Source organism: Lampetra fluviatilis, chromosome 29 (assembly GCF_964198595.1).
Source record: "Lampetra fluviatilis chromosome 29, kcLamFluv1.1, whole genome shotgun sequence".
Taxonomy (NCBI): Eukaryota; Metazoa; Chordata; class Hyperoartia; order Petromyzontiformes; family Petromyzontidae; genus Lampetra; species Lampetra fluviatilis.
The window spans coordinates 10,898,077-10,920,435 of NC_136303.1; the positions used below are offsets into that span (position 1 = coordinate 10,898,077).

Sequence of the window (22,359 nt, forward strand, 5' to 3'; positions counted from 1 at the left end):
TTTACTTGTATCTATTTCGGTTCATGTCCGATTTTAGCAACACATTACTCCCTATCGACACAGAGAGAACGAGACTGACAGGGCAAAATTTACTGACACGGCTCCATGTGGCCAAAGCGCTTGTGTATAATCACCTGGTTGGAGGACAGGGGTTCCCCGAATTGCTTGCGCACGGTCAGGTGCTCGGTTGTCTGCAAGATGGAGGCGTACGCTGCTCCGAGGGAGCACGAAGCTGCGGAGACCGACACGAGGAGCAAAAGGCAGCGGCAGTGAGCAACCAGGACGGGGACACATGCGCACACACACACACGGCAGCAGCGTGGGACATGAGTGAAGACAACCCTGTGACTCAAGGAGGGAGCGGGTGGCGTGCTGTGTACATTTTCATTAGAAGACTGAAAGCACTCTATTTTATATCAACTGTATAACGCATCTTGCTAAATGTGTTGTGTCTCTTGTGTGCAAGAGTCTATATAAATCTTACCTATAAATGTCATTTTTTGTTTGTCTGTGTGTGTGTGCGCACACTTGCGAAGGATTTGGCTCGAAAACCATGGGGTTTACGTAAAAAAATAGCCAGATACCACGCCGTAAGCCCCACGGTAAGCAAACGCTATTCCGTTTTCACATCCGTCAACTTTAAAGTACTTGAATAAGCGATTTTGTGCTGTTTTAGATTATTATTTATTAAATTGCACGCGATCGACCATACCAACTCACACGCCTTCAGTGGGGGGGACAGCCCCTACCAAGCCACACACGTTTGGTGGGGGTGAGGAGGACATTTTCTTTTACGCGTTCAAAATGTAATAAAAATACACATAACGCTTAAGGTTAATTCTTTACAGTGTGATGTCCTCTTCTCCCCCCCCCCCACCCCGATGCGTGCAGTTTCTACTATAGAGTCCATAGATATTAATATTTATAGCGCTTAGATAGTTTTATTGTAGCGCGGGTGGGGAAATGGTGGGAGGGGGTAGCGGTCCAGCCCCCAGCCTGCCAAGGTGCCACCTCGGCCAGCTGGACAATCTACGCAAGGCCGGGGGCTCTGCATGCCACTAGGCCTCACGACGCCACTCTGTCAGGTTAGTTGTTTGCTAGCACCACAGTCAGTATGCTCTGCTGTAATCCATAGCAGGTACCACCACAGTCAGTATGCACTGCTGTAATCATAGCAAGTACCACCACAGTCAGTATGCACTGCTGTAATCATAGCAGGTTCCACCACAGTTGGTATACATTGCTGTAGTTATAGCAGGTGCCACCACAGTCGGTATGCACTGCTGCAGTGATAGCAGGTTCCACCACAGTCGGTATGCACTGCTGTAGTGATAGCAGGTACCACCACAGTCGGTATGCACTGGTGTAGTGATAGTAGATAATGCTATCGAGTTACTAGATACTGCTATATAGAGTTAGTACATACTAAAACAGTCAGTATATACCACTACAATCAGTAAATACTGCTACAGTCAGTAGTTACTGCTATACAGTCAGTATATACTACTATAGTCAGTAGATACTGCTATAAAGTTAGTAGTTCTACTATAGTCAGCAAATACTACTATAGAGGTAGTAGTTACCAGAGGTGTGGACTCGAGTCATGTGACTTGGACTCGAGTCAGACTCGAGTCATGAATTTGATGACTTGCGACTCGACTTGGACTTGCATAACAATCACTTTGTCCCACCTCTGGTAGTTACTATTATAGAGTCGGTATATACTACTGCAGGGCCAGTAGATACTACTTAGCTAAGTAGTTACTACTACAGTCAGTAGATAGTACTGTAGGCCCAGTGGATACTACTACGGTCAGTAACTACTGCTATAGAGTCAGTAGATACTACTATCGAGTGAGTAGATACTACTATAGAGTTAGTAGTTACTACTATCGAGTCAGTAGATACTACTGTAGGGCCAGTAAATACTACTCAGGTCAGTAGTTGCTACAGTCAGTAAATACTACTAAACAGTCAGTAGCTACTACTGGCTCAGTAGATATTCCTGTACAGTCAGTAGATACTACAGAGTCAATAGATACTACTTACTCTGTTGTCTGTAGGGTGTGTACGTATATAAACCTACGCGGGGGTAAAACATATTTTTAAGCGGTGGGGAGGGGGGGGTCAACAATTTTCGGAAACCTTTTATATCAAATATTTACCCCCCCACTTTCTAAAACTTTTTGGACTTGTGCAAGCCTCTTATAATTTTGTTGGTGGAGTGTCTTGCCTCACGGCAGATATGGAGCGTACGGTCACAGGAAGTTCCTGTTTTTTGATGCTAATGTTGGTCACGTGACCAGGAAGTGACGATGTTAGATTTCCACTGTAGCACGCGGGCGTCGGCCATTACACAGATAAGTCAAGATGGCGGCACGCATCGCATCTCAGTGAGACCACAGCCGCACTTGTCCATTGTGGGAGCTTAAGAAGCATTATCTTTTTACCTTGTTGAAATCAATAAATGACGATTGGAGTCGGACGTTCATCCTGGCTCCGAGGGTTTATTGAACGCAAGGTTATCTACTCGACTAGCGGTGCAACGCAGCGCACAGCGAGGCCGAGATAGTAAAAAGATAGTCTTCTTAAAGCTCCCAAGAAGTGCTGCAGCCAGCCCTGCAGCAGTAAAAAGACACTCATCTTGAAGCTCCCAACCTGCAGCAAGCAAAGGCGCTCTCAAGCAGTCAGCCTGCAGCAAGCAGAGGCGCTCTCAAGCAGTCAGCCTGCAGCAAGCAGAGGCGCTCTCAAGCAGTCAGCCTGCAGCAAGCAGAGGCGCTCTCAAGCAGTCAGCCTGCAGCACGCAAAGGCGCTCTCAAGCAGTCAGCCTGCAGCACGCAAAGGCGCTCTCAAGCAGTCAGCCTGCAGCAAGCAGAGGCGCTCTCAAGCAGTCAGCCTGCAGCAAGCAGAGGCGCTCTCAAGCAGTCAGCCTGCAGCAAGCAACCAGCTCGGCAAGAGTCTACATTAAAATCGTGTCGCAAGCATCGCAGCATGGACAGCCACAGTCCAGCAGGGAGAGATACTGAAGAAGGTGATTTAAGCAATCCAGGACCTCCCATCCTGCCTCAAGAGGACCAAGGGAGTTCAAGGCCCCAAAGAGAGGTCAGGTTGACGCAACGGGCCTTGGAAAGCTATGAGGCTGAGAAACAGGACCTGGATTCCAGGATACAACGGGCATGGAACCGGGTTGAAGCAGATTTATCTGAAGCTTCAAATGCCTCAGACACAGTGGCCTCAATTCAGCGGGCCATCCAGCGAGTGAATGTGAGCAGCTCAAGCTACAAGCTCCTGGCAAATAGATACATCTCCCTCCTGATGAAGGTGAAAACAGATGAGGGCATTGAGGGAGTGCGCAGACAAGAGCACTTCCTCGAACTGCTCGATGATAATGTACAGGCAGTGATACAAGATGCAATGGACCGTGTGGAGGGCTTAAGAGAGACACTATCTCAGCACTCTGTCTCATCCAGGTCCACCACAAAATCTAAAGCCTCAGCACACTCAAAAACATCATCTACTAGTATAGCAGCAGCTCAGGCACGCGCAGCAGCAGAAGCAGCAAACGCCCGTATTGCCTACATGGCTGAAGAGGAAGCCATGCTAATTGAAAATGCTCGCATACAAGAAGAAGCAAGCATAGCAACTGCTGCCGCACGGAGGAAAGCAGAGCTCGCAGAACAAGAAAGTATATTAGCAACTGCTACCACACGAGAGCAAGAGAGTATATTAGGGGCTACTGCCACACGGAAGAGAATTGAGCTGGATGCTAAGTTAAGCACCCTACAACTCAAAAAGGAAGCAGCTGCTGCAATGGCCCAGGCAGAGGTGCTCGAAGCAGCAGCCAACCTGGATAAGGAAGAGAATTGGAGTGAGTTTGGCACGCAGATACCTGTCAAGGACCGTGATCAACTCACCAGAAAAAAATATTTTGGACTGGTCTGAACAATGCATCAATGCTCCTCCACCAAACGATACTGAACAAAGGGTGGACGTTCAGGCATCGCCATCTCCACACCGAATGAACATGAATGCTGTCTACAGGAATGGTGGAAATGCATATCCTGCCCTGGCAGTTAGTCGCCAACTCAGCGTCGCGCACGTGGGGTCAGACGTGGATGCACCAAGTCAGACCCACATTCCAGACAGTCACATAAGGGGATCCAACCAACGTGATCGAAACCCTTTGGGCCCACAGTCCAACGCCATCGCAAATGACGGCATGCAAGGCAATACAGACAATAATGCCACCTCACAAGCGCCAGTATGGACACACCCTGGATCAGCAGGACTAGGGGACTTTGCTAGGTACCTGGCTCACCGCGAACTAATCAACACAGGATCTACCTTCAGGAATGCAATCCGAAATGCAGACATCTCTGCAAGTGAAGAACTCGACCTGTTGGTGAAATGGTTAGGAAATGAATCTGCAGAGTACGCAAAGAGGATCCGGTCAGCAAACATTGATGACCCCACCTCAAGCCTGCATGCGGTGTGGGAGAGGCTCGAGGAGTGCTATGGTAGCCCAGAAACTATTGAGAAGGCTCTCTTCAAGAAGTTGCAGAACTTTCCAAAAATCTCTGGAAGGGACAATAAAAGGTTACGAGAGCTTGGAGATCTTTTGATGGAGCTCGAATCAGCCCAGGCTGATCCCTACTTACCAGGTCTCATTTTCTTCAATACCTACCATGGCGTGAACCCCATCGTAGAGAAATTGCCATTTGACGTGCAGGAAAAATGGAGAACAGCGGGTTCAAGATACAAGCCAGAGCATCAGGTTGCATTCCCCCCATTCTCTTTTTTCTCAAAGTTTATTCGCAACCTGGCTAAGACTAGAAATGACCCGAGTTTCATGTTTGGCACCACGGGGATTTCCAGTCCAGATCTCCCAAAAATGGAAAGAGCATTGGCGAAACGAGGAACAGCGAGAGTGCCAATTTCCGTACACAAGACTGAGGTCTCTCCTACGACATTCACAAACTCTGTCCAGGCAACCACCACAAAGAAAAAGATAGAGGATCCAGAGAAGCAATGCCCATTGCATGAGAAACCTCACTCCCTCCAGAAATGCCGTGAGTTCAGGAGGAAGCCATTGGAAGAGCGGAAGAACATGCTGAAATAATTTGGAGTGTGCTTCAAATGCTATGCTTCTACAAACCACCTTGCAAGGAATTGCAAGGCAGATATCAAGTGCGTGGAATGTGGCAGCGACAAGCACGCAACTGCTCTGCACACATTTTACTCCAAACCCAGCGGCACAAAGGCTTCCGATCCCAAAGCAGAGCACGGCAGGGAGCAAGGCGAAACCGCCGCACTCACTTCGTCAATCACAACCAAATGCACAGAAGTCTGTGGAGAAGGCTTCAAAGGAAGATCTTGCTCAAAGATATGCCTCGTCCGAGTCTATCCCAAAGGACATCCTGAAAGGGCAGTAAGGATGTACGCCATAATGGACGACCAGAGCAACAGGTCTTTGGCAAGGTCAGAGTTCTTTGATCAGCTAAGTGTAGGTGGGAATTCCTTTCCATACACGCTCAGAACATGCTCAGGACTGATGGAGACAGCGGGAAGAAGAGCGAGCGGCCTCATGGTGGAAGCCATAGATAGCACCATGAAGCTAGCCCTTCCTACGGTGACAGAGTGCAACGAGATACCGGACGACAGGAGTGAGATTCCCACGCCCGAAGTTGCACGTCACCACCCACACCTGAAACCCATAGCAGAGTTCATCCCGCCATTGGATCACGCGGCACAGATTTTACTTCTGCTCGGCAGGGATGTGCTGAGAGTCCACAAGGTTCGCGACCAACGCAATGGACCTCACGACGCTCCCTACGCCCAGAGACTCGACCTAGGATGGGTCATCGTAGGTGATGTTTGTCTCGATGGAACACACAAACCAGACCACATTAGCACATTCAGAACGAGTGTGCTCATAAATGGACGCACGTCGCTCTTCAAACTGTGCCCCAACCACTTCACGCTGGAAGATAAACTCAAAGAGAGAAGTCAAGGCTGTACCGTGCAGACTTACAAAGAAACCACCACAACTTCGCATGTACATCCACCATCTTCGCTGGATTTTGTTCCTCCACGTTTCTCCAAGCCAGTCCTCACTGACAAGAGGAAGCCAAAGACGAAGCCGCTGCTCGTCGCTCTGCTGGTGGTCGTGGTGGTGGTTGCTGCGGCCGTGGCCTCTTCGTTCTTAGACCCGGAGCTGTCATCTGAGTGGGAATTCTGGAAGGAGTTCCACGGCAAGGCCCCACAACCAGAACATACCATCCCAAGGCTTGAGCTGTGTGGAGCGGTTCTTACTACAGAGGTGGCGGAACTGATCTTAGACGAATTTGACGTCAAACTGGACGTGGTCAAGTTCTACACGGACAGTAAGGTCGTACTAGGCTACATAAACAACCAAACCAGAAGGTTCTACACCTACATCAGCAACCGGGTGGAACGCATCAGGAGATCGACGCAGCCGGAGCAATGGAATTACGTTCCAACTGACCAGAATCCAGCAGATCTCGCAACTAGGTCCGTCCCTGCATCTCTGCTGAATCAAACCATCTGGCTGACGGGTCCAGCGTTCCTGTTACGACGTGATGGTGGCCCATGTACTACCAAGGAGACCTTTGGACTCATAGAGCCCGAGTCCGACAAGGAGATTCGTCCTCAAGTGACAACTTTCGTAACAAATGTGCGACCAAGAAGTCCACTGAGTCCACACCATTTTGAACATTTCTCGAAATGGACGATGCTCGTGCGAGCGATAGCACATTTAACGCATATCGCAGACTGCTTCCATCGCCCGATGAGAGGCACCACTGGTAGGCAAGGGATGGCATCACTGCACAGTGCCACGCACTGAAGACGAGCTTTCCAGAAGAAGGAAATCAATCTTCCGCTGTGTGCAACAGGCAGCTTATGCAAGTGAGATCAAGGCCATCAACAAGGGAGAAGACCTTCCTAGGGTCAGCAACCTCAGGAAGCTAAACCCCAGGATGGACAAAGACAACTTGCTCAGGATCGGTGGTCGGCTAGGGAATGCAAAATTAGACGAGAATGAACGAAACCCCCTCATAATCCCAAGCCAGAGCCACATCGCAATCTTACTCGTGCGCCACTACCATGAGAAGGTCAAGCACCAAGGTCGGCACTTCACAGAAGGAACAATCCGATCTGCAGGGCTGTGGATCGTTGGAGCAAAGAGGTGCATCGCCAGCACAATCCACAAGTGTATCCGGTGTCGCAAGCTACGTGGAAAACAGGAAGAACAGAAAATGGCAGACCTCCCAGCCGATCAACTCAGTGTGGAACCTCCCTTCACCTCTGTAGGGATCGACGTGTTCGGACCATGGACAGTCATCTCCCGCCGCACCAGAGGAGGGCTCGCGAACAGCAAACGTTGGGCAGTGCTGTTCACCTGTATGAGTACACGAGCAGTGCACATCGAAGTCATCGAGTCCATGGACTCTTCGAGCTTTATAAATGCACTCCGGAGGTTCTTCGCCATCAGAGGGCCAGCCAAGCAACTCCGTTCTGATTGTGGAACCAATTTCATAGGAGCATGTAAAGAGCTTAAGATCAATACGGAGAATGTCGAAGATCATTCTGTCAGGAAATACCTTAGTGACCAAGGCTGCACATGGATATTCAATCCTCCCCACTCTTCGCATATGGGTGGAGCCTGGGAACGCATGATCGGGATTGCTCGACGCATTCTCGACTCCATGCTATGTGATGTCGGGTCCACACGGCTCTCTCACAAGGTCTTGACCACTCTCATGGCCGAGGTCTCAGCCATAATTAACTCAAGACCCCTGATCCCCGTCTCAACCGACCCGGAGTCACCATTCATCTTGACTCCTGCTACACTTCTTACCCAGAAGACAGATGTGCTCACAGCACCTAACGAGGAGGCCAGCACTGCAGACCTCTACAGACGTCAATGGAGACAAGTGCAGAGCTTCGCGAACACGTTCTGGCGTCGCTGGAAAAACGAGTACCTTGCGACACTCCAAGTGCACAACAAGTGGCAGTCTAACAGACCAGACATCCAAGAAGGCGACCTTGTCCTACTGAAGGACAACCAAGCCAAACGGAATGAGTGGCCAATGGGCCGCATCCTCAAGTCGATTACAAGTGCCGATGGAAAAGTTCGAAAGGTCGAGGTTATGATTGCGAAGCAAGGTGTCGCAAGAACTTTCATCAGGCCCATAGTCGAGATAGTACTACTTCTCTCTCGCAAAGATATGGACAAATAAGTCGACCCGTTGAAGTTGTTATACACTTGTTTATGAGATAGGAAATAAATGGTGGTATCTCCTAGGTACCAGACGGGGAGTGTCTTGCCTCACGGCAGATATGGAGCGTACGGTCACATGAAGCTCTTGTTTTTTTATGCTAATGTTGGTCACGTGACCAGGAAGTGACGATGTTAGATTTCCACTGTACCACGCGGGCGTCGGCCATTACACAGATAAGTCAAGATGGCGGCACGCATCGCATCTCAGTGAGACCGCAGCCGCACTTGTCCATTGTGGGAGCTTAAGAAGCATTATCTTTTTACCTTGTTGAAATCAATAAATGACGATTGGAGTCGGACGTTCATCCTGGCTCCGAGGGTTTATTGAACGCAAGGTTACCTACTCGACTAGCGGTGCAACGCAGCGCACAGCGAGGCCGAGATATGGAAAAATGGACAAACGGCCCACTGGGCTTTCACAATAGCTGACTATCTGTGTATGTATATGTCAGGTTTTTAAGAGAAGTTTTGAAATATATTTTTCGCCCGGGCAACACCAGGTACTTCCTGCTAGTAATGCTTATAAGAATGGTGCCAAATCAGATGCAAAGTGTTAAAAGTATTTCTTACAGAAAACAGGTTAATTAGAAATGCATCGTTTCCGTAAAATCGAATTGGATTTTCAACATCTAGAAGTTGAATAAAGCCAAATACTCACAAACTTAATGGGTTCCATTTTAGGTCAGTAAAGTAATTACATGCTATTCACTGCTCTGTTCAGTCAATTTATAAAACTTAACATGTAAACGCTTAGAAAAGTCAATATATACGACAGCACATACACTGGCCTCCCACCAACACCTATATTACCACACTCGAAATGAAGGATAGTGGGCAGGTGCACCAAATCGAGCACAAGCACATTTATTTATTGTGGTTAATATTAATCTTGTGAAGAACAGCACCTTCACTCTGTAAAATGGAACAGCACGTGTTACACGCAGCAATTCTTCCGAGTCGCCATTAACCATGTGGCTGGTTTACACGTGCGGTTATTCATTAACCCTTTCCCTTAAACCCAATTCTACTACTGATAAACCATCTTTGTCTTTGACAATCACATTTGCACATCACTATTCGAATATTACTTTAATCCTAAGCTGTATGTCTATCTATACCATCCACTTATATCGGTATTAATTCTAGATTTGAAGCTTTCGTGACTGCAAGGATTCATATTCTTAGGTTTTTTCGGTAAAGTCACGTCGGTAAAACATTAAAAATTAATAAAAGTAAAATAAAATAAAAATCACGACGTTTCGGAGGCAACACAAGCTTCCGTCTTCAGGTGGAACCGTCACAGCCACGACAGCTGTATCAAGTATATGAGAGATTGCAGGAGCTACCACTCCGTTTATATAATGGTTGGAGAAGGGGGTGGGGTAAGGGCCAAGTACAGCACACTTTTTATTAATATGGTAAGGTGAGGCTTAAGAGGGTGAGCCTTTGTTATGGAGAGGTACGGTTTGTGACTCAACCTGTGACAAGGAGACAACCACTAAACATGGTAACCCTGTAATAGTTGTCTGTCAAATAAGATTGGCAAACAAGTATAGTTAAATCTTTTTTGCATGGTTAATCACATCTTTCCAATGATTACTCAGTTTGTAACCGTCATCACGGTTGAAATTATGTCTGTGTTTATATATTTGTATGGCTTCGTGTACAAACCTTTGATGGTAGCCAGGAGGTTTGCAGAGAACCTTGGTCTCGGAAAAGACAATTTCATGAGAGCCCACCGAGTTGTAGCAATGATCGGCAACGGCCGAAGAATCAGTTCTGCCGTGTTTCAGATATGACTTGTGCTCGCGGACACGATCAGAAACATGAAGTTTCGTTTCTCCAATGTAGCAATCACCACAAATGCAACTCAATTTGTAGACTCCAGGATACTGTAAGTCAGGAACGACATCCTTCACAGATGGAAGCAAATCACGGATTTTATGCACTGTACTAAATCGGACTTGGATCTTATGTTTGTTTTGGAGGTAATACCCATCGCTTTCACACTCACATCCGCTGCTGTGTCCTCACCGAACTCTAAACAGATCTTATTTAAAGCTAGCCTATCACTAATCTCGGAGAGAATAAGGTTACTCCGATCTGAACTCGATAACTTAGACAAGACTCTCTTACAAACACATTTAATGTTAACACAAAAAATGTCACCTTCCGATTGGAACCACGTTGATAACATGACTTCTGCTTCTGCTGACTCAATGTCAGCCAAATGCAAAGCTAACCTGATTTCTAAATTCAACCTCCTATCTAAGAAGAAACCAGAGCCACACATCGCAAAGCTAGATGTTAACAAGACCGTGATTAATCAGAGTAACATCCCAATTTCTGACAATCTAAAAATGGTACTGGCCAAAGGACTAAATTTCGCCGTCACCCCTAAATATATACCAGTAGAGGATATGATTTCTCAGATTGATGTAGCCCTCAGAGGCATAGGACACATCCATGCGGATGTAGCAAGAGCTGAAATAGCTACTATTCTTAAGAATGCTAAGAAACCCACTAGTAACATCAGCAAAAACGAACGCTCTGAACTCGCGGACCTAAAAAAGAGAGATGATATAGTCATCCTCTCGGCAGACAAGGGCAATGCCACGGTCATCATGGATAAAGATTCATACAACAACAAAATCCTGGACCTTCTTAATGATGGGAGTTACTCCAAAATTAAAAACGATCCCACTAAAAGCCTAACGACAAAAACCAACAGTATCATCACGAGATCGACTTCCCTAATCCAACCAAGCAAACGTCCCTCTCTAAAACCATCGGCGGCTAGACCTCCCAGACTCTATGGTCTTCCCAAAATCCATAAAAAAGGCACCCCGCTACGACCCATCATGTCGACGATAAACTCTCCTACGTACAAACTAGCCCGTTTTCTATCAGATACTCTGCTCCCCTTCACAGGCAAGACCTCTTCGGCAGTACTCAACTCAACCCAATTAGTCTCTAAGGGTAAGGACATGGTGCTATCTTCTGATGACATCCTCGTCAGCTTTGATGTAGTATCTTTGTTTACCAAAGTCCCAGTACCGGACACCCTAACAATAATTGAGGACTTAGTCCAACATGGATTGAATTCTGATGTACCTGCGCTGGTTAGGCATTGCCTCACCAACACCTATTTATCTGGAATGGCACCTTCTACAAACAGAATGAGGGTACCCCTATGGGCTCCCCCTTGTCACCAGTTATAGCCAACATGTTCATGGAAAAGTTTGAATCAAACGCCATCCAGACATCCACCCTGCGTCCTTCCCTGTGGAAGAGGTATGTGGACGACACTTTCGTCATCTGGCCACATGGCCTCCCAGCATTGAACCACTTCTTGGACCACATCAATTCTAGACACCCATCCATCAGATTCACCATGGAAGTGGAGAAAGACGGTAAATTACCATTCTTGGATATTCTGTTTGAGAGTAGGCCTGACGGATCCTTGGGACATTCTGTCTACAGGAAAGCCACCCACACAGATTCCTACTTGAAACCGGATTCCCACCACCACCCATCTCAAAAGAATTCTCTCATCAAAACGCTATACCACAGAGCCCATGGCATTTCTGACCAACACCACCTGGCCGGTGAATTAAGACATGTACATCGGGCCCTCAGGATGAACGGATACTCTGACCGCACTATCCGCCAAGCTGTTTCTCCCACCACACAGAAACAGCCACATGAAACTCCGACCAAAACTATCACGTTACCATACATAGCAGGCGTGACCAAAAAGATCTCCAAAATTCTAAAAAAACACAAGATCCAAGTCCGATTCAGTACAGTGCATAAAATCCGTGATTTGATTCCATCTGTGAAGGATGTCGTTCCTGACTTACAGTATCCTGGAGTCTACAAATTGAGTTGCATTTGTGGTGATTGCTCCATTGGAGAAACGAAACGTCATGTTTCTGATCGTGTCCGCGAGCACAAGTCAGATCTGAAACACGGCAGAACTGATTCTTCGGCCGTTGCCGATCATTGCTACAACTCGGTGGGCTCTCATGAAATTGTCTTTTCCGAGACCAAGGTTCTCTGCAAACCTCCTGGCTACCATCAAAGGTTTGTACACGAAGCCATAGAAATATACAAACACAGACATAATTTCAACCGTGATGACGGTTACAAACTGAATAATCATTGGAAAGATGTGATTAACCATGCAAAAAAGATTTAACTACACTTATTTGCCAATCTTATTTGACAGACAACTATTACAGGTTTACCATGTTTAGTGGTTGTCTCCTTGTCACAGGTTGAGTCACAAACCGTACCTCAATAACAAAGGCTCACCCTCTTAAGCCTCACCTTACCATATTAATAAAAAGTGTGCTGTACTTGGCCCTTACCCCACCCCCTTCTCCAACCATTATATAAACGGAGTGGTAGCTCCTGCAATCTCTCATTTACTTGATACAGCTGTCGTGGCTGTGACGGTTCCACCTGAAGACGGAAGCTTGTGTTGCCTCCGAAACGTCGTGATTTTTATTTTATTTTACTTTTATTAATTTTTAATGTTTTACCTACGTGACTTTACCGAAAAAACCTAAGAATATTTATATCGGTATCTTACACCCATTATATGTACTGTATGTGTACAGTATATGTACTGTATATCACCATTGTACAGCTTACTACTTTACATGTGTTCTATTCTCAATAGCATTGCAAGTAGTTATACTCTGGGTACATGGGCATGGTTATAGACTAAACAGTCTTAGAGTTAGAGAATTAAAATGACAGGAAGTAATTACAGTGCGTCATCCCTTTACAATGCACAGTCCTAAAAAGCCTCTAATTGCATATATCACAAACGAACAATTCAAAGCCAAGCTTAAAGTCTAGAACAAGTCTAGAACATTTATATAACGATCAAAAACAACCTTTGGGTCCTTTACCTGTAAAATGCAACAGCACGTGTTACACGCAGCAATTCTTCCGAGTCGCCATTAGCCATGTGGCTGGTTTACACGTGCGGTTATTCATTAACCCTGCCAGCCACCTACAGGCCCAACTCAGTCATCACATGCTGCTGTACACACATGCATTGATGCACCGCACAGCACATCAGGACTTTCACAGAACCACACTTCACTCCCTTGCTGCACAAGGACATAATTAAAAGAGTGATCCATTCCTAATGTGCCACACATGCCCCGTCCAACAGAGGATTGGCCATGGCTGCTGATAATCAGAATGACGTGAACTGTACATGCAATGAGGGCATTAATGAATCAAGGACACCAACATTTAGTCAGTGAGTAAACAGGACAGAAATAATTTTTATTTAAAGCTTTCGTGACTGCAGAGATTCATATTCTTGGTTCTTTCGGTAAAGTCACGTGACTTTACCGAAAGAACCAAGAATAGGACAGGAAGAATAAAAAAGCAAGCTTTGTTATCGAAGGACAGAGCATGAAAGACGTCTTTGCTCTCAATATGATACAGTGAAGCTTTTCATATTGATTGACCAGGGATATTGATACCTAGCAAACAGACATTTGACAATTGACCCCACCTCAGGGGTCAAAAAGTCCATCAAAGTCGCAGCCATAAGTCCGTGAGTTCAAATGTCGGTCAGGAGTCAACTTCTCCTTTCATCCCTCGAGGGGATGCTTTGTGGGAAGTTAGCAATTGACAGACTCAGCTCTGGCACAGGAATGTGACATTTCCACAAATGGATTTTTGTTTTAATTATTAAAATGGGCATCGCGTCACACTCATTTCAGCAGCAATACACGTTGAGTTTGAGAAGTTAAAATCTAAAACGCTCATTCTCTGTTTAACGTACTCGATAATATTTATACACGTAAGGGTTGCATTTTGAGGAGTGCTTTGGTAATAGAGCTATGGGACATTGTGCAGGGTAGAATTAAGGTCACTCAGGCATGCTGTTCGGCATATGGTTTTAGAGGTTAAGCTCCATTAATATACGGAGGATTATGACATGGCAGGATATTGACAGATGGTGGTGGCTTGGGATTGCCTTCATCCAGCAGTGGATTAACCATAGCTGATGAAGATACATATGCCATCATATTATATTTCATGGCAATGCTCTGCTAATAATCCTGTTGTGACGAAACCTAACAACTTACTCACGCGTTTTTTCACGTATAATTGCAATAACCAAAAAGCGGCAAATAACTCATTATAATTGATAGCATCATACATTCTGGAAATCTTAGACGGTAATTAAAGTCCTACGGAGAGCAAGTTGATATGAATAAGATGTATGGCCATGGAGTGCCAGCAATAGATCTGCAGGAAATATTACAATAGCACGGCAGAGCATTCTAAATAAAACCCAGAGTTGTATTGTCATTATATGTGGAAAAAAATAGATAAATGATATGCACGGACAAGGACAACAAATGAGCCCCTTCATCGATGAGAAACAAAGCAAATACAGCAAAGAAAAATCAATTTACAAGGCATTCACTGAAGTTACTGCAGCAGACTCCAGGATGCCGGCCCCTATGATGCCATTTTCAAGATGTTCATCGATTCCGTATTGTGCCTCCGTTCTAAGCGACATTGCATCCAATCGCTCACCACACATGAGCACCGCCGCCGTAATGACGCTACCGGGATGGAGCTGCAGAGCAACAAGGATGAGCACACGTTGACTGCGCCCACGGTGCCGCTTTCGAGCCACCGCTGCGCGCGCGCCTTGCTGACACCGCTCCTGCCTTCACAGCCTCCTACCTACTGCTGCCCAGTTTAAGAATTTTCTCTTCACTATGCAAAATCCTCAAAAGAAGCCTAATACGTATGTAATACGGTGCCTTCGCACACGTTTGTAATGTGACGGTGACGATCCTGCACACGTATCACCACTTCGAGTTATTTCACATCACTCCCCCCAACTTTACTAGACGCCCCCTGCTTCTCGATCAGTCTCCTATTAAATCCTCTTATCGATCTTCGTTAAATGGAATTCAAGCTGTGCATTACGCCAGTAGATGGGCTAAGTGTACAAGCGATGCATATTCTTTCATGTGACTAAGTGAAGAAATAAACACTAGCTTTAATCCATATTGGTACTTTGACACATCTTAAGATTTTGATATTAAGAATCTAATTATATCTCTATTCAATTACCACTATCAGCTTGCCATATGACCAGCAATGGAACATGGCCTGTATGTCACTTTGGATGTCACAGGCGAAGACGTGTTACAAGAGGGCATTACAGCTGGCGTCGACTCACAGCGAAAATCTTTTCATCACTAGAGGTCAATTTTAGCATTGGGACGTATTCTTTATCGACGTGATCTATTCAATCACCGACGCATGTCTGTCTCAGATAAGTTGGAGTATCGGCAGAATAGAGTCAATCACGGAGGCGTGAGGCATGCCCGTAGCATCTCTTGGCATATTGACATCATTTGCTCGTTCCTCAGGCAGCATGATGTATGCCTCCGCCTGACAGCTGAATATATATGAATGAGCTATCAAATAGGGGTCCTTGCCTGTAAACATTGGGCAGTTCACGAGCAATGGTTTGAGTGGGGCACGCTCGGCTGGTCAATCACTGAATATCGAAACCAAAATTCGCTTGTATTAAGCCAATGCTGCTGATGAGATGCACTCCCAAAGGGCCACAAGGATACACTATGTTATTTTTACATAAAGAGAAGCATTTCAGGAGTCGTAATTTCCTTATTTTCATATCAAACATCCAGCGGAATGGTGCTACGGTTAGAGTGCTTGACTTGCAAACGGAAGTTTCTGAGTTCATACTCCAGACAAGTGCTGACTCAGCCTGTCTTCCCTCTGGGGACCAACACATCTGGGTGCAAAGCTCAGCAGCAGTCATCTTATCAGAATCAAAATATTTATTTATACTGGAGGTATCCGATGATCTATAAAGCTCTTTTTCACAGATGTCCAGTCGGGGCGGATAAGAACGTTACGTAGAAATGAGGGCCAACAACAGAGTGGATATTATAGAACATGTGATAAATTGCGTGTCATGATTACAACCCAAATATAAAATCTGAAATATGACCAAAAATCTATCACCACCCAGTGTCTATGCACTGCTAGATGAAGGACTTGCCATGCTCTCACCAACGACGGTTCCTGGGATGCTACCATGTATCTCTCTCTTCCGTACAAACTGATCTTGTTGCTCCATCTGCACAGCGACCATCCTCCCAGCGACATTTTCTCCTCACAGAGTTTATTACCATTGTTGTTGTTGTTGTTATTTGGCTGATATTCTATCCATTACTATGGAGCTTTGTCCTGCTCAAGGCCACGTGCTTTTTCGCCCCATCATCCTCTGAGCCAAGTTTGCTTCTTCACGTCTCTCACAACAAAACAGACCCAAACAATTAGAAATGTTCCTCCAGCCTCCTTGCATAGAGGTCTCTCTTGAAAAGGCTGATGCATCTCAATGGGCTTTCACCTTGCTAACGAGAAAACTCAATAACAAAAGGAGTGGAATAACTGTTTACAAACTCGGGGCACATTAGCACCATTTTTACATTGGATTATTCATTAAACGCACACAGATCCACCGTATAGCCTGAACAGACTTTTTCTGGGGAAAGTGCTGTTCGCGAGCACCTACTAAGGCCAGCACCACACACAAGTGGGTGGGTGGCCAGCACCACGACCTTTGTCTCCCCAGTGACGATGTTTGACACATTGCACCAGGTACTCATTTGAGCTCGAGTCGCCCTAACGCAGCCCCAGGACCGGTTAAAACATTCACCACTGTTATTGATCATGAGCGGGAATCAAACTCGGGTCACTGAGTTCGTAGTGCAGTGCGCTAACCACAACACTACTTCTCTCCACAGTGACTCACATGCTAATAACAATAATTAATAATGGTGAGCCCTTTCACAAACCACTGCTGGATGAAGACCTCCCCATGCCGTGTCAGCCGTGATGATTATTTTAATTTAGTTTTTTACTATTTTCATTTTACCAGTTAAGGCCCACTGAGCTATATAGCTCTATTTCAGAAGCGACCTGGCCACAAATGATAGCCCAATGAAGTGGCTTATCACGTGGATATTAATAGTAGCACCCAAAAGCCAGGTCCCCCAGAGGGACCGGCTGCTGTTGTTCATCCTGAAGAAACCTTCGTCTACGTTCTACGTCCTACAGAGTCTCCAACACGTGGACCTGGACCCAAGCTGTGGTCTGGTCCGTTGTAGCTAGTTATGGTGTAATCAATGTAGTGAGCCTGGTGGTACACCACCATAGGTTGTTATTCTGTAAAGGGGCAGTTACCCCGTGTGTTGGTGTTAATAAATGTGTTGCATCCAAAGAGTACGTCTGCGAATCAGTTGAACTCACTCCACGTAAAAATTCACTTTTGAGGTTTTGTTTTCTCAAAATTCTTATCGTGCAATGTGTCCATACCTCATTAACATGATATGTAGTGGACTATTGCTTAATGTTTTCAATGCACCCTGTGTGCTACGCATCTCGCAATACAAGCAGCTTCATTACCACAGCTCGGAGAAGACACCAACACACAGCAATCAGCAACTAAATGAAATGCACTGTGCACGTTTGCAAATCAAATGGTGGATTTGCAACAAATTACTCATTTTCACGAAAGCCAAAATTATATTATTTGACTTTTTCTTCTTCTTTCAAATGGCTCATTATTATTACACTTGTTTACCCAGGGAAACGTCAGTGAGTCTCAAGACTCTTTTTCAGGAGGGTCCTGCCAAGTTTTAGGGGGGGCCGACGCAGGGGCTGATGTTTTTCCAACACCGGCACTCCACAAGAGGGGCCGATGTTGCTGCTGCTGCCGTTGCCGCTGCTGCTGCTCTGTGTAATCCATATCAGGTAAATTGAAAGTAATCGTTCAGCATTGGGATGTTTGGCCAATACCAGTTAGGTTGTGTAATTTTTTTTTGTTTATTAGCTATGGGAAGAAACTGCAGAACCCAGAGGGATCCCATGCTTAACCTCGGGGAGAACATATTAACGCCGCAAATGAAGGCATCAAGTCGGGAATTGAACTCAGCAACTTCTTGCTATGGGGCACAAACATTAACAGCACGCAGCCTTGCCCCCCCCCCCCCAAGCCACTCTGCGCATGCATAAGAGGCTTAGAAATGCTACACACTGCTGCAGAGCTCACAATCAAGTGTATACTGGGCATAAAGCTGCTCCATTGAGCAAATTAAAAGTGTCGGCAGTCGAATCTGGAATGATCTTAGGATGCATCTTTGGTAACTTGGAGACTAACCTTTTTTCCTCAAAAAGTTTTGCGTATATAATTCATTAACTGCGGCGGCAATAACATCAAAAACGTGTCAATATACAATGTACTATTTAAACGTGAATATCAAATGAATGCACGCGCTGTTATTTTAATTGATATCTTGTCCAAATAGCTGAGAGACCAGTGGACCGGCCGACAAAATGTTAACCCTCAAACAGTTCCCGCTGACCACCGTGCAATAAAATAACAAATTTTGTCCACAGTCAGGTCCCAGAGTACGCGGCTGGGGTTAGGTTCCGTCTACCCCCGCGTAAGCGTGATTTCCCATAAGTTGGGGTTCGCCTATATGAGTGTAGATATATAATGTACCACTATATACTACTATATTACTATACATTACTATGTTACTATAGACTAGTATATACTACTAAATTTCTGTACGAGCGCAGTATATGCAATGTAAGAGTGCATATAAAATGAAAATAAATGCACATAAATATTTAATAAAGTACAGTACTGTTTATTAAATGATTCACTAATCATCTGTATATGCTAAATACGAAACAAGCGAGCTGGGTGGACTCGTTTCTTGCATGGGCCATTGCGTTACAATGCCCTCAAATCCTTGTCCGCGTGATGGCATAGGGGGAGGGGGGTGATTTGACTCTTCGCTTCCCGCCCTGTGCGTGTAGCGAAAGTACGAGTCACAAGGCGTAAGTATGAATCGTGGTCGGTCGCGGATGAGCGGGTCCGCGTACTCTTGACATCCTTACAAACATCGTATCTGCAACAGTTCCACAGAACGATTGCTGCCACCCGGCGCACCACCGGTGCTCCGCAGACCACACGTTGGCAACCACTGCCCCAGATAAAAAAAACACGATGTGTTTTAAATGTCACTGCAATTGGCCAATACGTATAAGGGATGATGGTGTTACAAATCGCGCAGTGGAATGTATTGCTTTTGCAATTATTTGAGTGACTGTGGTCACTAAATTGATTGGCCCACGTGGAACTGCCTCGACAGCCATGCGAAAAATGCCCGTGACATAGCGCCGTCTCATCCGAGGGCAAATGCTGTTCTGCATTTCTAACAAGCTATGCCGAGTTTGAATTGTATCCGCATGCACCAGCTGAGTCATTGAGATGCCTAACGAATCGTGCATTGTAAAAAAAAAACAAAGAATAGATGTATGTAGCGCTACGGAGGTTCACAACTCCAGTCTTATACCGTGCACTTTCACATGTCGAAAGCCAGAGGTTAAATGTTCAATTGAAATGCGTTCGTGATTGTACAATGGACGTACCAAGTCTTAGCTCTTATACGAATTGATTGTGCCGTGCAGGTGACTGGCTTTCAATACAAACCTCATCTGATGGAGCCAGATCTGAAAGGGATTATGGACAATGTTTGGCCCATGAGGTCCGGGGTTGCCCATCCGTGATTCAGTATAAAAGCCAACCAAGTATCCACCTCCTGTCCATACACAGGCACATCAAAACAACTACTCCGCACGGGCACACAAAAAGCCCATGAGCCATGCACAAAGCTTTCCAGCATTCGTTGTTTGTCCCATACACAAACACTCAAACAACTCTCTGTAACAAATCAGAATACAGTTTAGTGCATGTTAGGAGATGTGGTCTCCGTAACCAACCAAACCTCACGTATAGCTTTAAACTCTTTATTACATATCGTTTCAGTTGCGGCATTACAAGTTTAATGGCTTCCCTTGGTAAACCAGGGCTTCACCGTGACCCGGTTTCCAAGATAGCCTCATGATCTGTGTGTACCACACACTTACTCCTTTACAGTTCTAAACAACAGATAAACGAGCATGCATAACCGCAACATATGAGAAACAGAATCGGCATCTTTCTTCGTCCTGGAGAAATCCGACGGGCCACGAAGCTCTTCCCCCCCTCCCCCACACACACAGATGTCTAGTAGGGGGCAGGTAAACAATTGTTGACGTCGCAACCGACTCGACGAACCCACTCGCGTCGCACAGCTCGCGTCGCAGGACCCCCTCGGCACCGGGGTGCACTGCAACCCACAGGCCCTTGAATCTCCCGGCACTCGCGCTCCCACACGAGTGGACGAGGCCCTCCTCCCCTGGGCCGTGCCGTGGTCTTCTCACATTCGACAAAACAACAACGGCGCCCGGCATCGTCCCCTCACAAACTCGTCAACAGTAGATGGAGAAAATTCCGCCACTGCGGGCGCGGTTTTCTCACAACGCGTGGCGAACGGAGCGTCCACCGCTCCTCGCGGTGGTCCGTCTCCCCTTGTGGTGGCGGATGCAGCGCTCGCGATTCTTGGATGTCGCCCTGCACGTGAAAGGAGAAGACGAGGCCCTTGCGGCTATCGACGTTCTTGTTGTCCTTGGCGTGGTGGGTCCCCGCACTCGAGCAGTAGACACCGCTCACCCAGCTCGTGAAGTGGTGACTCTCCGCACTCCCAACAGTTTACAAAGAGCCCTCCTCGTGGCACTCCAGCAGGAGACACTGCACCCACGCCCCTCAGAAACACCCCACTCAGCTCCGGGTACAGCACTCGCAGATTCTAAGGCAGCACTTCTTAAGACTCGTGCGGCCCTGGATGTGCTTCCTCAACACTCCAGCAGTGGATCAAGCCCTTGCTGCACTCTGTCACACCTCCACACTACAGCAATGAATCAGGCCCTCTTGCTACACTCTGGGTGGTTGCTACAAATTCCCAACAAGAGATTGGGCCTTCTTGCTGATGGCTCGTTCCTGCTGCACGCGTCTTCCTTCCTCCTGCTCCACCCCCCATGCAGTGTTCTTTGTGTGGCCTCGCTGGGGGGGGGGATCAGATCTGAGTGCTATGTGGAATGGCCCTTGCCCAGACCTCTTCTACATTTCTTAACAGGGATAGGCATGCTCCAAACTCCTCTTGAACACACGCAAAACTAGTCATACCACCAGATACACAGCGGACAAACTATGTCGGGGGATGGGATTCGCTTCCATATCATTCCACTCTTCATACCCAATATTGCTTTTATCATTGAACGCAGCCTCATCGTTGATATGGAGCGGTCTCAACAATAACATCTGGCAACCCAGCAAAAAATTGTTGAACACGTCTCATTCTGCTGATGAGACCCAGAGGGTCGGAACTGGTACTGAGTTTGTATGCCTAACCAAATGCTGCAGGGTCATGTAGGTCTGGAGAGCCAAGAGGCTGATGGATAAAAATGGATACTTGTCTTTATAAAAATGTTGAGACACAGACCATAGTTGTGTTCATATTTTCTTTTCTTCACACACAAACACATACTTGCTCCAGGTCTCTAAGTAATGTCTAGATTTAATAATGAATCTATTTTGGCGATGGTATATGCGTTGAGTTGTGAATGTAAGAATGTATTATTAAGAATTTTAGAAAATTATAGCGAATTTCATATTTAGTATAATGTAGCAAACAAAACTGTACAAACTAGACAACCACAGAAACAATACATATTATATAGTAAAAACGATTAAAAAGTGACTGATGATTCGAATAGCAACTGCAAATATTGTAAAATCCTCAAAGGGGTTACTGAATTGTTTTATGTCTGTGCATATGCTGCAAGCGCAGATCTCAAGTCTTCTCTCTACGACACCTGCTCCGTAACCACACCAATCTTCTCCAGCGACAGCAGCCGCCGTTCTCCATAAGGTGTGGTGGTGACGTCACCACAGTCTCGGTGCACTTAGGGGCCACGTGAAGCATCGATGTCTCACTTGTAAGTCATGGGACAGCTTTAATCATTCTGAACCATTTCACGTGTAAACCACTTAAACCATTATCCGCACATAT

General features: G+C 46.1%; 1 protein-coding gene across 3 annotated transcripts in view; it reads right to left on the reverse strand.

Moving 5' to 3' along the window:
• Window positions 1-22,359, reverse strand: part of ACAD8 (acyl-CoA dehydrogenase family member 8) — a 600,270-nt gene that overhangs the window by 108,435 nt on the left and 469,476 nt on the right. For all 3 annotated transcript variants that reach the window (XM_078870130.1, XM_078870132.1, XM_078870133.1), the window contains one exon: window positions 135-232. In XM_078870130.1, coding sequence (XP_078726256.1) covers window positions 135-232 — 98 coding nt within the window. The remainder of the gene's footprint in view (window positions 1-134; window positions 233-22,359) is intronic.